Source organism: Vigna unguiculata, chromosome 7 (genome assembly GCF_037176805.1).
Source record: "Vigna unguiculata cultivar grain cowpea cultivar isolate G323 ecotype 2 chromosome 7, ASM3717680v1, whole genome shotgun sequence".
Lineage (NCBI taxonomy): Eukaryota > Viridiplantae > Streptophyta > Magnoliopsida > Fabales > Fabaceae > Vigna > Vigna unguiculata.
Genome location: NC_140798.1, coordinates 7209324 through 7232333, shown reverse-complemented (window position 1 = coordinate 7232333; position 23010 = coordinate 7209324). Strand labels below are relative to the sequence as shown.

General features: G+C 33.9%; 2 protein-coding genes across 4 annotated transcripts; one reads left to right on the top strand and one right to left on the bottom strand.

Annotated features, from left to right (window-relative positions):
- Positions 1-21167, top strand: LOC114192363 (uncharacterized). Of its 3 annotated transcripts, none has more exons than XM_028082064.2 (10): positions 3-214; positions 360-468; positions 3283-3382; positions 4493-4636; positions 14867-14925; positions 18516-18583; positions 18668-18719; positions 19394-19567; positions 19674-20273; positions 20729-21167. In XM_028082064.2, exons 1-10 carry the CDS (start codon positions 207-209, stop codon positions 20942-20944), a joined length of 1530 nt encoding a protein of 509 aa, XP_027937865.1. In that variant the 5' UTR covers positions 3-206; the 3' UTR covers positions 20945-21167. The 3 variants fall into 3 exon arrangements, with proteins under 3 accessions (XP_085532224.1, XP_027937865.1, XP_027937866.1); XM_028082065.2 differs by lacking the exon at positions 3-214 and adding an exon at positions 715-873; XM_085676098.1 differs by lacking the exon at positions 4493-4636 and having other exon boundaries at positions 1-214.
- On the bottom strand, positions 7769-14069 carry LOC146884580 (uncharacterized). The gene is made up of 4 exons (XM_085676099.1): positions 9357-14069; positions 9082-9269; positions 8608-8991; positions 7769-8523 (listed from the first exon to the last, which is right to left on the bottom strand). The coding sequence occupies exons 1-4, from the start codon at positions 10640-10642 to the stop codon at positions 8366-8368; spliced, it is 2016 nt and encodes a 671-aa protein (XP_085532225.1). The 5' UTR covers positions 10643-14069; the 3' UTR covers positions 7769-8365.
- Positions 21168-23010: the final 1843 nt, after the last annotated feature.

Here is a 23010-nt window from a genome sequence, read left to right as displayed (position 1 = left end):
AAAAGAGAAAAGCAAAATCACGTTTCATTTGCAGCAACGCAATTAAGCGCTTCACATTTTTCTTCTTTAACGCGATTTTGCAGTGTATCCCACGTGTGTTCGATTCGAAAGCACAGCATAGCCCCTCCCATGGTCTGAAATCCAATTCCGTAAATACCAAATACTTCATCCTTCTTCTTGTATTCCACCATTTCCATATTCACACAATGAACAGGTATGAATGATTTTTTCGGATATTTCAATCACTCTTGTTTCTTCGTATGCCAGCATGAGAATGTGGTTTATAGTGTTTATTGTGCTTTTCTATCTTCCTATTTGAGCTTCTGTGTTGGGCTGTGACTCTGTAACTGATGTAATAGGGTGATGAAGAAGACTATTTCAAACGTCTGTGCCCTCAAAATTCCAAGAAAGTATTTTTGTACTGAGGGTGTGAAAGTTGGTGGTTCCGCTATTGGGGAGGCGTCCAATGTAAGCATACAACATAGCATTATGAATAATTATATTTTTCTAGTTTTTTATAGTGTGTGTGTGTACGAAATTGAATTCATTTACATAGTGTTAGAACAATACGGGGATAGTTATTTTTGCAATAGATTTTGGAAACTACAAATTTTAGCAATATAATTTGATAAAACGGGCTTGATTATTGTGTTTCTAAATTGTCCGTTTGGTGTGGATATTCTTGAAGATTGTAACCCTGTCTTGTTGATACAGCTCCAGGTTTCTTCTTTGGAAGATTCCTCTAATACTCATTGAAAGATGCAACCTATTTCCTTTAATACTTCTAGGGAACAATCACATATTGTGGGCTAGATTTACTTAAGGCTTTCTGTAGTCATGGGATACTTTGATGGCATCTTGATGAGCTTTCAGGTGATGATCAGTTTTGGTTTGTAATTTTATAGTCACTGTTTTACAGAATCTGGTTGGGATTTGAGTTTGGCATAATTGTTTTGAGTAACATTTTGAAAAGTTTCGAGCAATATAGTTGGTACTTGTCTTTTATTATAACAGAAAATTGAATATTTCCAGGAGAACCCATTTTGATCTTACTGGAAATTCAGATTTGAATTACATTAAAACTGCTGAGAAACAATTGGGATCTCAAGGAGCATGTCTGGGACAACAGAGAAGGGAGGGCTTCAAATACTTTTTGTTCTTTTATCAATAACCAACATCCAAAAACGTACTATAGAATAATACCTTGGACCAGAATATTTATTTAATGAGTAATCAATAGTGTGCTATAGTTGCAGTAGCACTTTGGAGGAGTAATGCAGTGTAGTAGCCCTAGACTTCTATGTGATTCAAATAGTGGTGTGGAGCCGTTTTCAGTAGTGCTCATAGTGGCTAAAATAATGGCCTTTTTAGGCTATAGTAGTAGCGCCACCTTGATATGGTTCTTAAAATCCCACTTTTACCACTATAGTAACATTTGTTTAAGGGTTGTGGGGTTGAATTGTGATTTCTCCCCTATTTTCTGATGAAAGGTTTGCTTCAGAAACAAAATTAGGATGTGAAACCCTCTTCCTTGGGCATTCCACAAAATTACCTCTGTTACTTTACACTGTATATAACATTTTTTTCCCTCTGTTCTGATCTATTTTATTTCTCTAAACTTCCCAGTTCACATTCTTCTCATTTTAATTTAATTTGTGGTGTTCGTTTTTGTTTGTCGTCTTTCATTCTTTTGACTAAATTACATGTTCCTAGATGGAAAGTGATGTCTAGGTGAACTGTGACTTATATGTGTAGTCTACATTTTAGTTTTTATTAAAATGTTTAAAATAGAGGTCATCTCACTTTTCTCTATCTTACTGATGCCTGCTGCTGTATTGTTAATTATTAATACCATAAAGACGCAATACCCTTTGGTTTGGGTAATAAAATAGAAAGACAGCATACAACATTCCTTTAATCCTCTCATTTATGCTGCAAGCTCTTGTTTCAAGTAGCAAATTTACGAACAGAAAGGAAAAACAGCAAGATATGAAAGCTCTTCCCATCTCCTTCTACAAGCATATCTGGCAACTAGTACTCCACTTGACCATGAAAACCTTTCAATCCTGACCATGAACATTTCAAGCACTTGAGACAGATTCAAATGTCTTTGGCCTTTCTCATCATTGGTCCCAAGCTGGTCTCCAATTCACATCATTGTAATACCCAGAAACCCAACCAAAGATTCTCTACTAGTACTCTAAGTCTTCAAATCACAAATAAAAGCAAGATCTCTCCACCAAATTTCTGGGCAATGACCCCTTACCAACTCAGGGAATGTTTATTTAGGTATTGGTAGCACTGATTTTGAGAGAATTGACGCGGAAAGAATTGATTTTGAGATGATTGATTAGGCTAAACAAATTGATTTGCATGTGGGAATGATAGTTTTGAAGTATGTTAACGCTGAAGTGTTATCACCATTTATATATTAACATTGATAATATTATTAGATATGTTCTGGGAGTCCCACACCTAGAATAAATACTTGTCAACGTAAAAGCTAAAAGAATTTTCTTATCCAAGAAATTCTGTTTACTGTAGAATAGATTTGGAGAATTCCCAATGTTCTTCAGAATCTAGGCTGCCCCATTTTCTCTGAGGAAACAGCCATTTGGATTTTTCCACATAGGTATTCACTAGGTTGAATCTTGCTATATTCATGACTATTTGGTTACAACCTATGATGTTAATCAGTTATCTTTCCAACCACCGTGTTTGCTCCAATTCTTTTGACGCCAAATCAACTGCAAACCAGAAGGAAACACTAAAGTTGAGCAACGTACCGTCGCTCCCCCATGCGAGGAGCTCTCTGCATTAACACCGATCTTTATCATTATTAAGTTGGACAAGTATCCTCATTGATGTGATCAATAAACTCTATGAATTAACTCCGACTGGAATCATTTTTGTGTTCGGCAAGTTGTCCTTTCTTCCTTGAACAACAAGCTCTCTGGCTAAATCAAGCACAACAAGGAGAAATTGTGACACGATTCTTTTCTTTTATTAAGTTGATGAGGATTGTAGATGAGTAGCATCGTATCTTTAATTTATATTTTTTACCTTTACTTTTAGTAGTTTATTCTTGTTACATTGATTAAAGTAATGACTGTGATTACTCAGTCCTCAACTTCTTTGTAATCTTTGTCATATGTGATGATATCCCGTACTCGCACCTTTATGCATTTTCACATTATTATATTAGTTTATATTGAAAGATAATCATTTCCACTATGGAATATCAAATGAAAATGCCCTATTCATATTCTTGAAAATTTGCAGGAGCATGAGAAGAAGCAGACTATTAGCAAAATTATTCCACAGTATGATATTGCTATTGTTGGAGGAGGGATGGTTGGCATGGCTCTTGCTTGTTTCTTAGGTCGGTAATAATCTGCATGGAGTTGGGTGTGTCTAAGTCATAGTTTTTGTTGATTCGATATCTGACGATAGTTAAGCTTTAGCATAATTCGTCATTTAATCATGTCTTGACCGAGTTTAATTTTTTTGTCAATCTGCATCTATTTAACTCCTTATCTCAGGTGAATTGACTAGAATAAAAGTTCCACATATTTTTTCTATCTAAATTTGTGGTGACTATTGAACTGATTCTGATCCGGATCCATAAAATATTTGACAATCTGTTACATTATTGATATATGCTTTAATTAGAATTCTGCGTACTCGGATCCATCCTTGGTCATTTGTTATAGCCCGGTTTGGTTGTTCCAAACCATGTCAATGGATTGCTAATCACCACTTTATCATAAAATTATATTAATTTGTCACCTGTAGTCATTCATTTTGAGATATTGTTAAAAGTAATTTATGTTTTTTGTGCAGCACTTTTAATCATAATTAGATTTTATTCTTGTAAGGTTCGAGGAAAAATTAAAATTGAATGGTTAGGCTTTTAGGATATTACTTCAGTGCATCTTAATCACCGTAAAGGTTTGGTATTTGGTAACTCCAGTTTTATCAAAGAGAGCATTATAGCATGTATTTATCCGATAGTCCATTTATTTGTGATCATTTACAGAGAATATGGCTCTACGTTGTTCACTTGTTGTCATTCAAAAGACTGCCTATTAGATTTGAAGCTTGCATTTACAGTTTGCATATATTTGTGACAAATTGTGTTTTTGTTCTTGCACTTCAATATTGTATCCTACTATCCTTGTTTTCATCTATTTGCCTCTAATTTGTATTCTTTATATTGCCATGAAGTGGGCTAAGAATGATAATGGCGATGAGTGAGGTGGAAATAGTAAAATAGAAGGTGATGTCAGGAACACTATTAGAATTTTCTTTTTTCCTTTTAAAAGCTCTCTCTAGAAGCTGTCTAGAAAAGTGACTATTTCCTTAAAATAAACTTTTGTCCAAACACTCATTAAGACAAGAGAGACACCAAATAGTAATGTTATTGATGATGATGATGATGCTGGAGAATGTGTTATAACTTAAAATCTGGTCAATTATTTTGTTCTTCCAGCAAGTATGCCAATGACAAAGCAGTTGAACGTTGCAATTGTTGATAGTAATCCGGCTCTAAGTAGTGGCTTGCACATCAAGAAGGAAGATCCCCCTGATCCAAGAGTCAGTACAGTAACTCCTGCTTCCATATCTTTTCTCCGAGGTATTATGTCTTAGGTTTGTTAGTCAATAATCACTATAGTTGTCGTTTCAAAATCTAATTCTTTATTTTTTTATCTTGTTTGTTTGTTAGAAATGGAAAAACTTGTATTAGAGAAAAAGGACAAAAGTAAATGTGAAAGATGAGATATTTTTACACATTTAAAAGCTTACATATTTGTGTGTGTATGCATGCATACATACATACATACGCACACACATATGAACCAATAATATAACATGCCTACTAAATCCTTCTATACCGAAGTGGACAGCAATAAACAGAATTCAAAGTGAAGCCATTATCATTATCGTTTCCCATCCAAAGTTGAATTTGCCTCATTGTCCTCCATAGTCCATTCATCATCAATGTTATAAAATCATACAGACTACTACTAGGTGGTATAGGTAAATAGTCATAACATTAATTTCATAGATTAATTCTTATCCTCTCAAGCACTCCAATTACACTAACAACTAGATGATGTATAAGTCAAACTCAATACTTTGATAGCAAATGTTTGTAATTCTGGATATTCATCACCATATGATGCCAAGCACTGTGCTAGAATTTGGTTTAATCGCAGGTCTTAGACTGCCAAAAAATCCCTATTTTTTCTTGAAACTCTCAATTTGAACATCAATCTTGTTGATCTCATCAATGTCTCCCACCAACCTATCCAAACGATCATACATTCCATAATTCACTTCATAATCAACTTTAAATTTAGCATTATAGTGCAATATGAGATTAAGATAATAGCTACAACATGCAATGGCCTATGCAATTAGTTGCTCCATCTTTGATCAATGATTTCCTAAAGGTGAGTGTAGCTTAGTTAGATAAAAATAAATAATTTAATCTCCAAACAAAGTTTATAACTAAAAAATAAATTTGAAAATCAATTATAAGTGAGAGGTAATTAGTTATTATTTTATTGTTTTAGTTGTACAATATCCTAATTATCTCTGTCTGTGGTAACAACACCATCCATATATACAATGAGATAGATACATCTTTGGGGAGGATGATTATCATCACCTCGTACATCTCAAATTGCCGATAATAGTCCAAAAGCGTCCACAATGTAGGGACCAACATAAATGACATAACATATTAGACAAATCCCCTAGAACAACAAAATTAAGAGGTTGCTCCATGTAGACTTCACCATGATCACTATTAAATATAGTGAAACTAAGAATGAGATTAATCTCCCTTGTGTAGAAAATACACATAAGGGTTGTATTTATAATAAAGAAAATATGGACTAAGTCCAAAATACACATGAAGAATAATAATAATAGAAATTGAAAATAAGATAGAGATAAGATATCTAATGATCTATCTTAACCCTCTCCCTCAGGCTGGTGCATACAAATCGTTTGTACCAAGCTTGTTACAAATATAACCAATTCTCGGTTCCGGTAAAGACTTAGTGAAAATATCTGCTAACTGATCACTTGAGTTAACGAACTCAGTCTTTATGTCTCCAGATACAATCTTTTCTCGAATGAAATGACAGTCAATCTCAATGTGTTTATTCCTCTCATGAAAGATAGGATTAGAACTGATATGAAGAGCAACTTGATTGTCACATACATGTGTCATTTGAGTAACATCTCCAAATTATAACTCTCTAAGCAATTGCTTAAGCCAAACAAGGTCACAAGTGGCTGAGATCGTAGCTCTATATTCCGCTTTTGCACTAGATCTTGCCACAACACTTTGTTTCTTGCTTTTCCAAGAGATCAAGTTACCACCAATGGAGACACAATATCCGGATGTAGATCTTCTATCAGAAGCAGACCTTGCTCAATCAGCATCTAAATAACAAACCACTCCGGTATGGTTATTGGAACCATACAACAACCCTTTTCTGAGAGCAGTGTTAAATTTCGGCTATGGCGAAAACCGGTAACAGTTTCCCAGCCTTCTACCACATCAAGGCAGAGGTGAATCGGTTTTTTCATGGCGGCCGCTTTTGGCATGGCGGGTGTCGTCGGCGTAGCGGTTGTGGCGAAAAAATCGGACCCAAAAACAAAAATCATGATCATGAACAAAAGAGCATAGAAGTGAAGAATTGCAGTGGCAACATTGTGGGACGAAGAAGATAACTTGAAACCCTAAATTGATCCTTCTTCTAGTGTTTAACAAATTTGGCCTGGCCCATTAAAATATTTATTTAAACAAACCTGTGCAGATTTCTCTTCACTCACTCTCATTCTTTTACTCGATTTTATTATTTCACCCAAGTTACTGCAACAACAATAGTAAAATTTCTTTACCCTAAAATTTTCTTACTTTTCTTTAACCCAAAAGAGCAAAGCACGTTATTCTTTCACCACGGTACTGCAGTCACTGCTAGCCACCACCGCCAGCTGTTGCTGCCACCAATCCCCACAGTTGGCCGCCACCGTTGGTGGCGGAAGGCGGCTCTGACAGTGGATCTAGTGACAGAGGTGACAAATTTTCCTTAAAGACCCTTAGGCTCTAGATATCATATTAAATATAGTGAAACTAGGTATGAGATTAATCTCCCTTGTGTAGAAAATACACATAGGGCTTGTATTTATAATAAAGAAAATATGGGCTAATCCCAAAATTCTCATCAAGAATAGTAATAATAGAAACTGAAAATAAGATAGAGATAAGATATCTAATGATATATCTTAACAATCACCATGTAGAAATTCATTTTTCTTTTGTCTAGCTAAAGCGTGGCCCAATTTTATAACCATTGGCAGGTAGCTGAACTTTATACTGGTCAATATTACCATTCAGTCTTAAGAATGTACAACCATAAATACCCAATGATTGATTTTCCACCTAGAGAGGAACCAACTCTCAAGTAGCACTATTTTGAAGGTAACATCTCATCAATCATCTTTTGTGGCCACTATAAATAAGAAAGCTCATTTAGACTTATAATATAATAAGGACAAACAAGTGCAATATATGTGGAAAGTCGGTGATAATTAAGGTTTGTATAGTGGGGAGAAGGGTTACAAGTAGAACATGTACCTTTTTATATAGAATAAGGCCAATAATTTTCAAGAGATTGGATTCAGTACATGATAGTGTTAGGGAAGGATTAGCCATGGCCTCCATTGTGTTATTATTTGTTGAAGACGAGTCTTGTACTAGATTTTCAATAGGTCATATATGAAGATGATACACCTGAAAATATGCTAGAGAAACATCTCGAGTTATGGTAGTCATTTAGTGGTGATGAAGGTAGATTGATAATGGTTGGAAAGTGACAACATGTCATCATTAGAAGGAACAAATTTGAAGAAAGAATTGTAAACAAACACAAAAAACCTATGAAAATCATGGTAGTTGAATCGTGAATCGTATCGTGTATCGGAGAGCTTAAATTTTGAATTGTGAATCGTATTGTATCGTGAATCGTACGATTCATAAACATTAATAAACATTAAAAAAATGTAACATATACTTAAATATATAAGATATATAAATATGCAAAGAGACAATTAATAACAAAACAACCTCATAGTCAAATAAAGTGGTTGTATCTATGTATATTTTACCACAGATTCACAATTTCAGCAACACAGCCTCCAAAAAACATTGTGGTTGCTGCCTAAGATTCCTTTAACTATGGCTATATGCTACTAAACAAGTATTGCATTATAGCCATCCAAAAAATAAGTGTTGTTGTTGCTTGTATCTTAAAGAACCACAAAAAAACATTCTAGTCTAAATCATTCATATTTTATCATCGTCATCTCCAAGATCTACATCACTTAAGTCATCTTCATCTTCTAATGAAAGTTCTTCCCCTTCATTAATGTCTTCAAATTCCTCCTCATCTCCTACTATGGATTTTCCTTTTTTATTGGTCTTGGCATTTAAGTTTCTTGGCCCTATATTAGCAAAAAGAAAAAGAAATAAAGTTTAGTTCTAGTTTGGTGACATTCAAATTTTAACTTGTGAATAGAAATAATTACCTCTCTTCCTTTTTTTGTTTGGAGCTCCCTCTTCATCATCAAAGCACTCATGTATATCCATCCATGAGGAATCAATATGCAAACAAGGATTTTCTTTTTTTGTAATCCATTCATCATCTGATTCAATATCTGACAAACATATGGGATCATAAGTTTCTCCCTTCTCTTTACTCTTTTGTCTCAACTCAAGTTGGAGATTGTACTTTACATAGACAAGAGCATTTAGTCTTTGTTGTTCCAATCTATTTCTTCTCTTAGTATGGACTTGGTCAAAGGTGCTCCAATTCCTTTCACACCCTGTTGCACTACATGTCAGACTCAAGATTTTCATGGCTATCTTTCGTAGCTCTTTACCTTCTCCTCCATAACTCTCCCACCAAAGAGCTATCAAAATAAAAAAAGTATTGAATTATAATTTAATGTAATTAAAAATTATAAATCATATAAAAGTGGTAATGAGAGTAATTTCATTACCAGGTTGTTTCTTGTTTCTAGTAGCTATTGCCATGTACATTCCAAAAAGCTCCTTAGCTCCCTTGAACTTTTCAAGTTGTTGATCAATTGTAACTCTTGTGCTAACATCCAAAACCATTCTTTCAAATGTTTCATATAAACCAATCAAGACCTCCCTATCCGGATTGAAATTTTTGTCATAGTGATATCTAACACAACAAAAAATAAGTTGAAGACATGAGAAGAACGAAAATATAGGTACTTGGTAGGAAATATTTAGGTGAAATATGCATTACCTAGGATTGAGATAATAGGCTGCTGCATGGAGAGGCCTATGTAGTTGCAAATTCCACCTAGTGTCAATAATCTTCCACACTTTTTTATACCTTGTTTCTATCTTTTGGAAATTTTCAACAATTTGCTCCTTTGCTCTATCCATTGCTTCATAAATGTATGGCATAGCTAGTTTTGCATCACCATCTACAAGCCTCAACACTTTTCCGAGTGGAATCACACATTTTAAGCAATAAGTGATTGATCTCCAAAATCTACTATCACTCAACACCAAATTCATAACTTGCTTACCCTCACTTTTGTTAGCATGTGGACTAGTAGCCCATTCCTCTGAAGCAAACATTGATCTAAGAGCATTCTTTTGTTGCTTAATACAATTTAATGTGAGATATGAAGTAGCAAATTGTGTGACAGCTGGTCTTGCTAATTCTCTTCCATTAGAATAGCTTCTATACAAATTAAGAACCCATGTATGCCTATATATGTAAGTGGTGATTTTCTTTGCTTTGCTAATAGTATTGTAAAATACTGGAAGCTCTCCAATATCTTCAAGAACCAAATCAAGGCAGTGTGCTGCACATGGGGACCAAAATAATTTGGTTCTTTTTTCCATTAGCATTCTTCCAGCTGCCACAAGGTTATAAGCTCCATCAGTAACTACTTGGACAACATGCTCCTCTCCAATTTCCTGCACCATGCTGTCCAACAACTCAAACATTTTCTTCCCATCTTTAATGACATCACTAGTATCAATAGATTTCAAAAAAACAGTCCCACTTGGACTGTTAACAAGAAAATTAGTCAATGATCTTCCTTTACCATCCGTCCATCCATCACACATCAATGTACATCCCCATTTTTCCCAATCAGTTTTATACTTTTGTAGACATTGTTGAACATTATCCACAGCTTTTTTCAAATATGAAACTCTTACCTCATTATATGAAGGAGGTTTTAATCCTTTGCCATACTCTCCAACAACCTTCAGCATTTGTATAAAAAGAGGGCTCCTGACAAGGTTAAATGGCAATGCATTGCCATAAATACAGCTGCAAATTTCTCTAATTACATCTTCTCTATTTTTATATGATGCATTGATTGTCATTTGTTGAAGATCATTTTTTCCGTTTGTCACTTTTCTTGCTAATTCTTCTCCACAATCAAAGCTGCCATCCTCTGTCTTTTTTTCTTTTCCTTTTAGCATCTTCACAAATATTTCTTTCACATCATCAGGGACACTACAACATGGAATGACATCTTTTTTTGTTCTAGCAAGGTGTTGTTTCATTCTTGCTATACCACCCCAACAAGTGTGAGAACAAAACTTGCATTTAACCTGTAGCCTATTTGGTGGAACAGTAATTCCAAGTGATGTCAACCTCCCTTTTTGACTTACTCATGTTTGTCGAGAGTCGAAAAGTCGAGAGTCGAGAGGTCGAAAACAACTTTGTTCGTTAACGTTAATATGTTTCAAAGAGAGAGAGAGTTTCAATGTGAATAAAATAAAGGGGGAAAAATTTAGGGTTTTAAATTGGGGGAAAAATTGGCAGGGGGGAAAATTTAGGGTTTTAATTTGGGGGTAATTTTGTATCGTGAATCGAATCATGATTCTTACGATTCGCACTTGTATCGTACGATACGTTTACGATTCGGGAGTAAAAACGATACATCTCACGATTCGTATCACGGAGGGGCTATATCGTATCGTATAGTACGATTCGTATCGTGAATCGTACGATACTTACTACAATGATGAAGATCATTAGAGAATTATGGTTACCCTTTTTTAGAATGAAATGGATAAAGTGGGGTTCCTGGTCATTAACGATAGATGATGACATCTAGTTAATGAACATAGGTGTGAGGTATAAACATAGAGGGAGGGGAATGAAAATGGATAGAGTGGGGTACCTGGTCATTAATGATAGATGATGAAATCTAGTTAATGACATAATATGTTGTAAGGACTGTAAACACTAAATGTATCAAGGCCAAAAGGGCGGGGGGTTAATTGTCCAAGGAACTTAATCACGCACCACTCTTGGTCATTCATTTTAACTGATTAAAATGAGAAATCAATATATTAAAATTGGTTAAAATACTCCGATGGTCCTCATTTTGGTTCAAAAATCTCAAATTGGTCCTCGAATTTTAATTGATCTCAATTTCGTCCTCATTTTTGTAAATGTGTTTTAAATCAATCCAATCGTTAACAATGTTAAAATTATTAACGTTAACTTCATTTTAATTTTTTGACGTGGCTTTATTCATTATTTTGAGGATTGAAAAATTGGTGCGTGGACCCTGATAATTAAAATAAGCCCTGTCCTTGAAACCCTAAATTACTGAATTAGGGACTGAAATTGCAGCCAACAACTTCTTCACTTCCACCCTGTCCAACAAAAAATCAACACCACCAATTACATACCAATTACAAAATTAGGTTTTCCAAAACCAAAATACGAAAAAAAAATGTCCACCAAAACAACAAATATCATACCTTGAACTTTGGGCAACCCAAAAATTTTCTCTCCCTGTTCTTAGTAGTTCTAGCAGTTCTCGTGATTGTCTTTTCACCGCAATAGCAAACAGGTGTTAAATCGAACCTCCTCACCGCACCTCCATGAGAAGAAACGCTGGAATTTTTCATTTCCCAACCATTGCAAGTGCAGGACGAGCAAGAATGAGAGGGAGACATTACCAATCTTACCAAATCAGAACGCAGGAGACAACTTCACCTCAACCTTTTCAAACCCTAAGCTTCAAATGTTATGAACATAAACTATTTTTAAAAGAGAAACCAAGAACACATGTGCCAAAACAACTGAATGACATGTCAGAATATACAAAACAGCCACATCATCAGGAATAAACGCCATTTGTCAATTGATAACGAAAAGGGTTGATTTAAAACACATTTACAAAAATGAGGACGAAATTGAGATCAATTAAAATTCGAGGACCAATTTGAGATTTTTGAACCAAAACGAGGACCATCGGAGTATTTTAATCATTAAAATTTGATAGTATATCTTAATATATATCGCATAGACTTTACATATAAGATTTAAGTGCTTTGATGTTAAAGACCAAGCAAGATATCGATCAACACATAGATTTGTTAATTGATTACACAATTACATCAAATTTGCCATGAGAGATACAACATACAAACTTTCTTGATGCCAATAGACACGAATTTTATATTGGTTCACTCACAAGGAGTTACATCCAGTTAGTCAAGACAACCTGAACTTGACTTTCCATTATTTGAAGAGATTACAAGATCATTACAAATAATTTCTTGAAAAAGAAAATACAACCTTCTTGAATCACACGAGAAACAAACACAACAAGAACTTCTCTTGCAGATATGGACTCACACTAGGAGCACCAAACAACACAGCTGGATACAAGAAAGATCAAACCCCAAAGATCAACTCTCCCTAGCCAACGAAGAAGCTTCTTTCAAGACAACAATGGAGACAATCACAGCTCCAACACTTCACAATTGATCTTACGAATTGTAGCACCTCTGACTTTCTCTAAGAGAAAGTTGAACAAATTTTCCACAGTGTTTTTGTAGTTTCAAAACTTTTCTTCATCTCACATAAAAAGAGAGACTATATAAACAATGCAAACAAACATATTAAACCGATTGAAAGTAATTGTAAATTGATTGATTTTCCTTTAGTGAGTAAAATCAAGTCATTGGTTGTTATTTCAGCCAATTTGATATGTTGATCACATTAGTGGATGATATGCAGAAGCTATTCAACATGTTAAACTCCTTTTTAACAGACTAAATAACTACAAGACACACATAATCAACCACTAAGCTTCTAGGTTGAGCAAAAATGAACCATTAATTCTTCAAGTTTCAAGGATTCATCCAATCTTCATTCTTCAAGGCTCTTTAGGACAAGTACAGCATGCCCCAAAAAATTGTGAGGAATGATAGTGTAGAAGTGTTTGAGTAGTTTCAATAAGATGTTTACTTTTTTATTTTGCTAATCCATGTTCTTGAGAAGTATGAGGACACAAGGTTTAACAGAGAATACCACTGGATGCCATGTACTACTAGAACTACTGAGACAAATATTCAAGAGTATTGTCATTATGAAAAAACACAATTCAATATACCAAATTGTGTTTTTGATTTCATAAAGAAAGGTTTAAAATATAGAAAACACTTCTGATCAATTATTCCTTAACCAAATCCAAGTACATTTAGAATAATCATTAACAAAGGTGATAATATTTTAAACCAAATGAGTTAATAGTACAAGAATGACCCGAATATTGGAGTGAACTTAAGATAAAAGAGACGAAACTCATCCAATAAGACTATCAAGAAAAGCTTATGAATATGATTTCCTAACTAACATTACTCACAACTTAAAGTAGACAAATGTTTTAAACTCATCTCCATCTTCTACAATTTTGTCAATCTGCAATGTCCTAGTTGTGCATGAATCATCATTGAAAAGGCTGTCAATGCACATACGATGGTAATGTTGAGAGATAGTGAAGGCCATGTGACTCACATTCAATGCGGATCGTCTGGTTTGATATTTGATGATGCAATATAACATTATTTTTAATGGAAATGAGCATAATATCATGGGATTGGGTCAATTGGGTGACAAACAATAAATTAAAAGGATAATTAAGAACATAAAGAACGAAGTCAACAATAAGGGAAGAGAGGGGTTGGCTAGTGCCAATGTTGCAAACTTGTGTTTGTGGACCGACAACAACTATAAAAGGAAAGTTGGCAGGATTAGTAAAGGAGGAGAAAAGAGAATGATTACTAGATATATAAAGGAGGAGAAAAGAGAACAATTACGTCATGGTCACTTGTCCAAACATTGGTTTTGGAGTTAGTGTGTTGAGCCGGTTTTTGAGCTCTCCTTTCTAGGATCATTTGGATGTTGTAACTTAAATCTTGACAATACATCGAAAGTTTTACCGGCAAAGGACTCATTTACAAAGACAAAGCACATGTAGATACTATGTAATGGCTGGAGGAAACCTAATATATTGGAAGACTATGAAACATAATGTCAAGGTAAGATCCATTGCTAAAGTCAAATACAAGGTGGTGACTATATTAAAATGTGAGTTCATCAGGTTGAAGCAAATTTTAAAGAGCTCCAATTTGAAGCGACTATGCAAATAGCATTGATATGTGATAACCAAACTGCCTTGCATATTGCATTTACTATTGTTTTTGATGAGAGGGCCACGTTGAAGTAGATTGTCACCTCATCGACTCTAGTGATCAACTGGTCAATGTCTTCATCAAATCCTGGAGAAGTCTAAGAATTAGCTCTTTCTCTCTCTCTCTCTCTATCTATCTATATTAATATATATATATATATATATATATATATATATATATATATATATATATATATATATATATCCTCTATTGTGTAGTAAAACACATAGCTTTCAATCTAATTATTACTCTCTTTTTTCTTAACAAAAACTTTTTGTCTATTTTTAGATTCTGGTGCTTGGAAATATGTTGAGCAAAACAGGCATGCTTATTTTAATGCAATGCAGGTAACTTTTTTTCTCTCTCTCCTATTCACCCTATTATTATTTTCTCTTGTGAATAGCTCAATACTAGAAATGCATTCTCTAAGTGCATAGTTATTAGGAGCACATTTAGGAAATTGACACAAATGTTGTGCAAATACTAATAAAGCACAAACAACTCTACTGTAGCATGTCGAGTAGCAACACTCATGACACCTGTATGTTATATGTCCAATCCAAAGTATCAAATGCCTTCTCTATATCAATTTTAATGGCTAAATTACTACCAAAACAGTGTGAATCATATTTATAGCCTCCATAACAATGCCAACACAAACTCTCAAATTTGTGGTGCAATAAATTTGACAATTTTCTTTAGATGATATTTGATAAAGCAACGAATGGTTGCTTAGATAATATTCATTACTTATTAGAAGTTAATTGGAAAGTTAAATTACCCAGTTGTAACAAGACTAGATATCTCGTTTGCTGTGAGTAGAAAAAGCCAATTCCACAACTCTCAATGTGAATGTCACTAGGATGCTACTATCAATTTACTTCAATCTCTAGAGAGCACTTAAAAAATGAAGGCTTACCATTCGAAGATAAGGAGCATATGGAGATTGGTGGTTAAACAAATGTTGATATTGCAAGCACTCTACTATGTTCTCTTGGGGAAAAATGTGAAATTGTGGAAAAGCAAGAAGCAAATTTGGTTGATGTAATTGGTCATAGATTCAAGATATGTGAACAACAGTCAATGAACTCGTGTGATAGTCAGGCGACACTGCACATATTTTCAAATACTATTATTCATGAAAGGACTGAAATCATTGATTGATTGTCTTTTTGTTTGGGAGAATGTCGTATACTAAGATAGCAACAAAATTCATAAAGGGTATGTTTGGACAAGCTTCTCCATAAGGACTTCTAACATAAAAATATGAAGAAAAAACTAATGGGTTTTTCCATAAGCTAAAATTATACCATTTACAAGTTAAAAATAAAAAATTTAGAGAAGTTATAAGAGATTGTGGTAGTAAGATAATCAGGTAGGAACTTAAGATTATTGCTAACTTAAGATTATTGCATCTGAGATTGAATCCTTGCAATTAATTCCATCACACTAATATATACCGACCATGTACTATTATAGACATATTGTCAACCTTAGTTTTATTCTCTAAATTCAAGTATAAGTTGAAAAGAGTAACTAAGTCCACATAGTAGGATAAGGATTTGGTGGTGGTGATTAAGAAATAACACAATCAAGGGAATGAGTGAGACGAATGATAGATAGTAAGTTAAATGGAGAATCAGGGACATAAAGAACATTATCAATTGATAAAGAAGGAAAAAGATTAACAGTACCAACACCATGAGATAAGACCTTAGATCCATCAATTGAAGGTAAATAGCTTGTAGAATATAGAGAAGATAACAAAGGTTTATTACCCATAATATGATCGGTGGCACCTGAGTCAAGAATCCAAGGTCCAAAAGGGAAATAGATTGATTTAGCCCAACAAAAAGATCCTCATACCATTTGAGAAATTCATTGAGAATAACAGAGTGTTTTGCAGATGAAATAGGATCCACATTTGATGGTTGGGAGAGAGGATCATTTTGGATCAAGGTTATTAGACTCGAGAGTCTACGTAGACACGTGAGAGTTTCGTAGACTCATAAGAGTCTACTTCGATCCAATGTTTCCATCTAATGTCAGTCCTGAGTTTTGTTTCTTGATGCGTTTTTACTCTTAGGTATAGGAAATGAAGATGCACTAACACTGGGATCACACAAATTTGAAGTAGTTCCACCTCCGGACATTATAAATCAATGTCATTCAACTAAAAATGAAATAATTTGTTGTTTTAGAACATAGAAATAAAAAATAAAAATTTAAATCAGGAAAACAAAATATATATTTAATATATGTGAGATAATGCATGGAGGGAGACAGAAAAATACGAGAGTGGTGAGCTCCACGCGAAGCAAAGAAGATAAATGGACTGGCGAAGGATTGCGACGCAACAGATCACCCACTCGCCGGAGGATTGCAACGCGATGGACGACGACGGGATGACATATGAACTATGGTAAAGCTATAACAAGAGGTGGCGAAATGTGAAGTAGAGGTATTTTCACCTTCTCTTTCGCTTTGTTCTTCGATTAACTTATTGGATTTGTGAATTGGGCTTCTAGATCTCCTTTCTTCGATTTAGGTTTGGGGTTTTCATTTGGATTTAAACGAACGACAAATTTTGTTGTCCTTTCTTGAACTCACGAGTCTGTTATGAGTCAACCGAGTCTAGTCATAAATGAGTTTACAAATGAGTAAACTTGTGACCAATGCCCAGACTCGTAGACTCGTACAGGTGTGCGAGTCAACCTCGTGGGTTTGATAACCATGGTTTTGACTATTGCATCAGATCCAGGTGGCTGACCAAGTAAAGCATAACAACTGATAATCTTATGACCGAGTTTGTGACAATGTTTACACTTGTGACGCCCTTTGCTCGACTTGCGAGAGCAATTACGCTCACCACATTGAGAAACTAAAGCAGAATAATCATCATCAGCGAAAGCATGGGTAACAACAGAGGTAGAAGTCGTGGAAGCCATAGATGAAAAGGAGAGAAAAACCCTAAAAAAACAAAGTTCTCAAATCAAGCCAATAATCCCATATCCAAGTGAGTAGAGGATGGTGACTCAAACGCAGGTAGTCATTGCTAGGGTCTGACATGCACTGCCACACACGAATGAAACGCTCTCGCAGTCGCAAGGTTGAAGTGGCTTGTGAAAGCTCTTATCAAGGTGATTTTGGCGGCGTGGTGGTCGCTAATCCAAGACGATTTGAGTGGTGTGATCACCGATTTGAAAGGCAACTCCAGTGGTGGTTGCGACGACGAATGACATCGGTTGCGGCAGTGATGGTGGTTGTTACGGTGGCGAAAAAGAAAGTGTATATATAGAATTACTATAGAACCTAGGCTTTAGATACTATGTTAAGAAGTTAACTTTAAACCTAACTCAACCTTACAAAATTGGCTTGTAAGGTGAGGTTTGTACCCACTTATATACTATGACATCGCCTTATCTCTAGTCTATGTGAGATCTCTAACACACTCCGTCATGTTGACATATATACATCTCGATTATGGGACTAGACATTAATGGATGGTTCAATAGCGGGTGACACAATAGGCCGAACAAACAACAATTCTTACTAGGATAAGTTTTAACCATGGCTCTGATACTATGTTAAAGTAGTGAAAACTAGGTATAGGGTTAATTCCCCTTGTGTAGAAAATACACGTAACATAGGGTGATATATTTATAATGAAGAATAATGAAGAAAATATGGGCCAAGTCCATATACACATAATATTGTAAATAAAATAAGATATTGTAACTAACAATATCTTAATGATATATAACATCGAATGTAACATTTTATTCACGTTTCTTATTTAAGCACCTAACGTCCTTTATAACATATTTTTTGTGCTTGCCTCAGACCGGTGATTCTCGTTGTCTTGTGGGTGCATTTTGTTTTGTCTGCCCTTTGACTCTATTCAACAATTCATGAATTGTTTTGTATCTCATCGCAGGTCTGGGATTATACTGGTTTGGGATATGCTAGATATCATGCAAGAGATGTAAATAAAGACTATCTAGGGTAAGTGTGGACATGCTGTCATTAAGTAAACCCCTTTTGCAAAAGCAGCTATTCCATTTCTAATTGGCAAACTTGATCACTTAGGTGTGTGGCCGAGAATAAAGTGCTCCACAATGCCTTACTGTCATGTGTAAAGGTATGAATTTGCATTTTCTGTCTATGTTGCGCACTATGGAATTTACTTGGTTAGTAATTTTATGATAAGCATTTAGCCACTTGGACAAAGTTCGAAATTGGGGGGTCTGATCGTCATTCATAATTAAAGCCGATAGGATTTCTCAATCACGCTCCTGTTCTTCAATTCTCTTCTCTCCTGACATGTTATTCTATTTTACAAAAATGATATTTTTTTGTCTAAATGATGTTAAGATGTCCTAGAATGGCTAGGAACATTACCAAAATAAACCTAACAAGACTTGGAAAATTCTATTGATCTAGCTTTCGGGGTTGAAATAGGACCAGTTCATTTATAACTGCTAGGAACTTCATCAACTACAACGTCTGAACTTTTATTATTTTGCTGTCACTTGTATTTCAGTTCAGAGTGCTAGAATAATCTCTCAATATTACTAATAATAGTGTTTTGGCTGTTTTTCTAATGGGATGAAATACTGTCATATCCTTGGATGTTTTGCTGGTTCAGATATATGTTTTAATGTTAGGACCATTAAGTCAGTAAATCTAGCTATGTTTTGGCTGCTTCCATTTTTTCCCCATTAAGAACATGGCGTATTTCATTATCTATGAGTAAAATTTGTCATTTTGGGGCATATACTTACATTACATTGAGAACGACAACCTTCTTGACAGGATTCTGATTTCAAGACAACAATCTATCCTTTGAGATTAAGTTCAATGACTTTGAATACGAGCTCTATGTCTGTAGTGGAGGAGAATACAAAATCCGTAGAACCACCATCTGCTCAAGGGCATGGTGCAAAGCTGCAACTTAGTGATGGAAGTAGTTTATATGCAAAGTTGGTGGTAAACAGTAACAAAATTTTTCTTAACTGCGTTCTGGAGGACAATTACCAACCCCCTTATTATTGTTATAAGTTAATGTGTATTAATAAAGATGCTTGTTTTGAAGGTTGGCGCTGATGGTGGAAAATCACATGTTAGGGAATTAGCAGGAATCAAAACGACTGGATGGAATTACTCTCAGAATGCAATAATCTGCACAGTAGAGCATGCCTCTGAAAATGTATGTGCATGGCAACGTTTTCTACCCACCGGTCCAATTGCTCTTTTACCCATGGGTGATAAGTTTAGCAATATTGTTTGGACCATGAGCCCAGCAGAGTCAAACAGTCGCAAATCAACTACTGAGGAAGAATTTTTAAAGGATGTGAATTATGCTCTAGATTATGGTTATGGACCTCGTCCTACATCAGGCTTATTAGGAACTCGAGACATGTTCTCTTGGTTTAAAATGGATGCAACAATATCAACTAATGAATTCTTTGAAATTCCTCCAAAAGTGATCAAGTTGGCATCTGAAAGGATGGTGTTCCCTTTGACTTTAAGGCATGCCAATTCCTATGCATCAAAACGTGTGGTTCTTATTGGAGATGCAGCCCACACTGTCCATCCTCTTGCTGGTCAAGGAGTTAATTTGGGTTTTGGAGATGCATTTTCTCTTTCAAGAATTATTGCAGAGGGGATTGCTTTGGGAACTGATATTGGAGAGGTATGTTATGTCATATGTGTGCATTGTGTGTTCCGGGGTCGTATGATTAATTGCTGGTTGGAATCCAAAAGGCTTCCTTCCTAGATTATCCCATTCATATATAGCTCTAGCAAATTACATCTTTATATGTACACATTAAATTTTATCAACTTAAATTTCTTCTTTCACAAAATTTTAAAACTAAATTGAGACTTTTGCTGACCCCTTTATTTAAAGTGTTAAAGTATTAGTAATTTCTACTGTCACCCCTTTTTACATCTATGAATGTCTAAACTATCTAAAATTTGGTATACAAGATTATTAAGATAATAATACACTATTCAACAATTATATTAGTAAAATGTAATATTTTTTGTAAATGTGTAAGTTTACCAAAATTTGAGTAACTTTGGAACTACTAATCATTTTGTACATACAAATTTGATATGGTTATATCTTTGTTTATTCTGCTGCAGGTAAATTTATTAAAGAAGTATGAAACAGAGAGGAGATCAGCCAATATTATGATGATGGCGATCCTTGATGGCTTCCAAAAGGCCTATTCTGTTGACTTTGGACCTTTTAATATTCTGCGAGCTGCTGCTTTCCATGGGGCAAACTGTATATCACCACTCAAAAAAGGTATCATTTCCTATGCTTCAGGAGAGCACAGGTTGCCCATTTTCTTGTGAATACATAAATGTCAATAATTTTGGCCTACTTAGCAAACTAAGTTTTAGCCAATGGTTCAACACCCCTAAAGTTTTCTTTTCTGCTTTCTTAGTTTCTTTTTTTTTTGGCTTAAGCTTGAAAAGTTACACTTGTAAAGTTGTTCTGTGCAACATTGGGTGAAAGATTAATCTTTTTTCTTACTCTGCTTTTAATGCTGTAGTAAATATATACTGTTATTGGTGATTCCTGGATTCTTCTTCGGCTACAATGAGTATTTTAAACGGAAGTTTACACCATATCCTCTTATTTTTTGTGGTCAACATTTTAGGTGAGATGGCATTAGCCATTGAGAAATTGGTGGGGCTTACATGAACCGAAATTAAAGGTGGAAATAGGTTTCAATCATTTCCTAAATTCAAGGCTTGAACTTGGTATATTTGCATAGAATTTTTTTCTAAAGGAGTAAACTTAGTTTGAAAACTTAATTAGAAAGTCTACTGTGATATAGTTTTAGGTTGACAAACGTATAACTCCAAACTATTACACCAAAATTTAGGTTCTATATAACCCTTTCTATTTTCTTTTACTTATAACCATTTGAAAGTTCAATTTTAAAATAAAAAGTTTAAAAACAAAGTGTAAGTTTGATTGTTTATTGAGTTTTAAAGGTCTTTTTTAAGCTATAAGTTTGGTAACAAAAGTATACGTATTTATAATTGTCTCTTTCAATAAGAGCATTTATAAAAATAACATGTATGCAAATATCAAAAGTACATATTTAATAACATGTATGCTTTTATAACTTTTACTTTTAAAAATATATAAAGTCATTTTAATTCATATCAAACAGTTATAAAGATAATTTAAATAATTTATTATATATAACAACAATAATAATAATTAAAGTAATTTAATAAAAAATTCCATATAATTTTTCAATACACTTTTACAAGGTAAAAATATTTTTTTAAACACAACTTATTAATTTAAAAAGTTAAAATATTTCATAAATGTCATTTAAATTTTAAAACTTAAAAAGAAGCTAAACATAATAAGAAATCTGAAACTGAAATTTAGGTTAGAGACTTGGTTTAATAATATTTAAAAATGTCGAAATTTTATTTAATAATATTGTTTTCAGTAACAATTGATTTCATGAAGCAAAAAGAGAGATTAAATGATAGAGAAAAGTGAATAATACATCATATCATGTATCTTACTGATTAAATCTTGATAGAGATAAAGTAAATAGATTCTTGTAATAAAATAAAATTCCAACAAACTCCTGAGTTTGGGGATTTTTTTTAGTTGTGAAAGAAAACACGTATTTCGGCCGCTGTTCTAACTTGTTGTGCATTTCACACAACTTTCGTCTCCAACTCTATCCATCCATCTACGACAACTTCTTATTTTTAAAATACCACTTCATAGAATAAAAAGTGTTTTGGAATATCATTTTGCTTTTAATTTCTTTCAATATAAAATTGTACTTTTCCAAATTTGTAATTATTGATTTTTATAAATATTAAAGAAATCGTATATACAAATATGACTAAGTACCTTTAATAAATTATATAATTAAAATAATTTATAACTATATACCCAAACACACTAAGAGAGTTAACATATTATGTAAAACTTTATTTTATTGACTTTTAAAATTTTGGTTGGGTAACTAGGTTCCTGAATATGCGATGTCATTTACTAATTTATCAATAATACAAAATATAAGAGATACATTTTTAAGAAATATTATGTTAGAACTAAGATTAATATACAAAAATTTGTGGGTATCAAATATTTAAAATACATTAAAATTAAGCTAAATTATTTTTATTTATATATTAATGTAGAAATACGCAAAAAAATAATTTCATCAAGTTTACAATGTTTTTAAGTACATAAATGCAAAGTTCATGTACCATAACATTTTTTTTATCACCGAAGCACCATAACAATTATAACTTAAAATTGGCCATTCAAACCAAAAACCTTGTTAAAAACTAATGAAGAAAATTACAACTAATTCAATTCAAACGCCTCAAAATGTCAACAATTCATGTATTAACAACACTCTATAACTCAA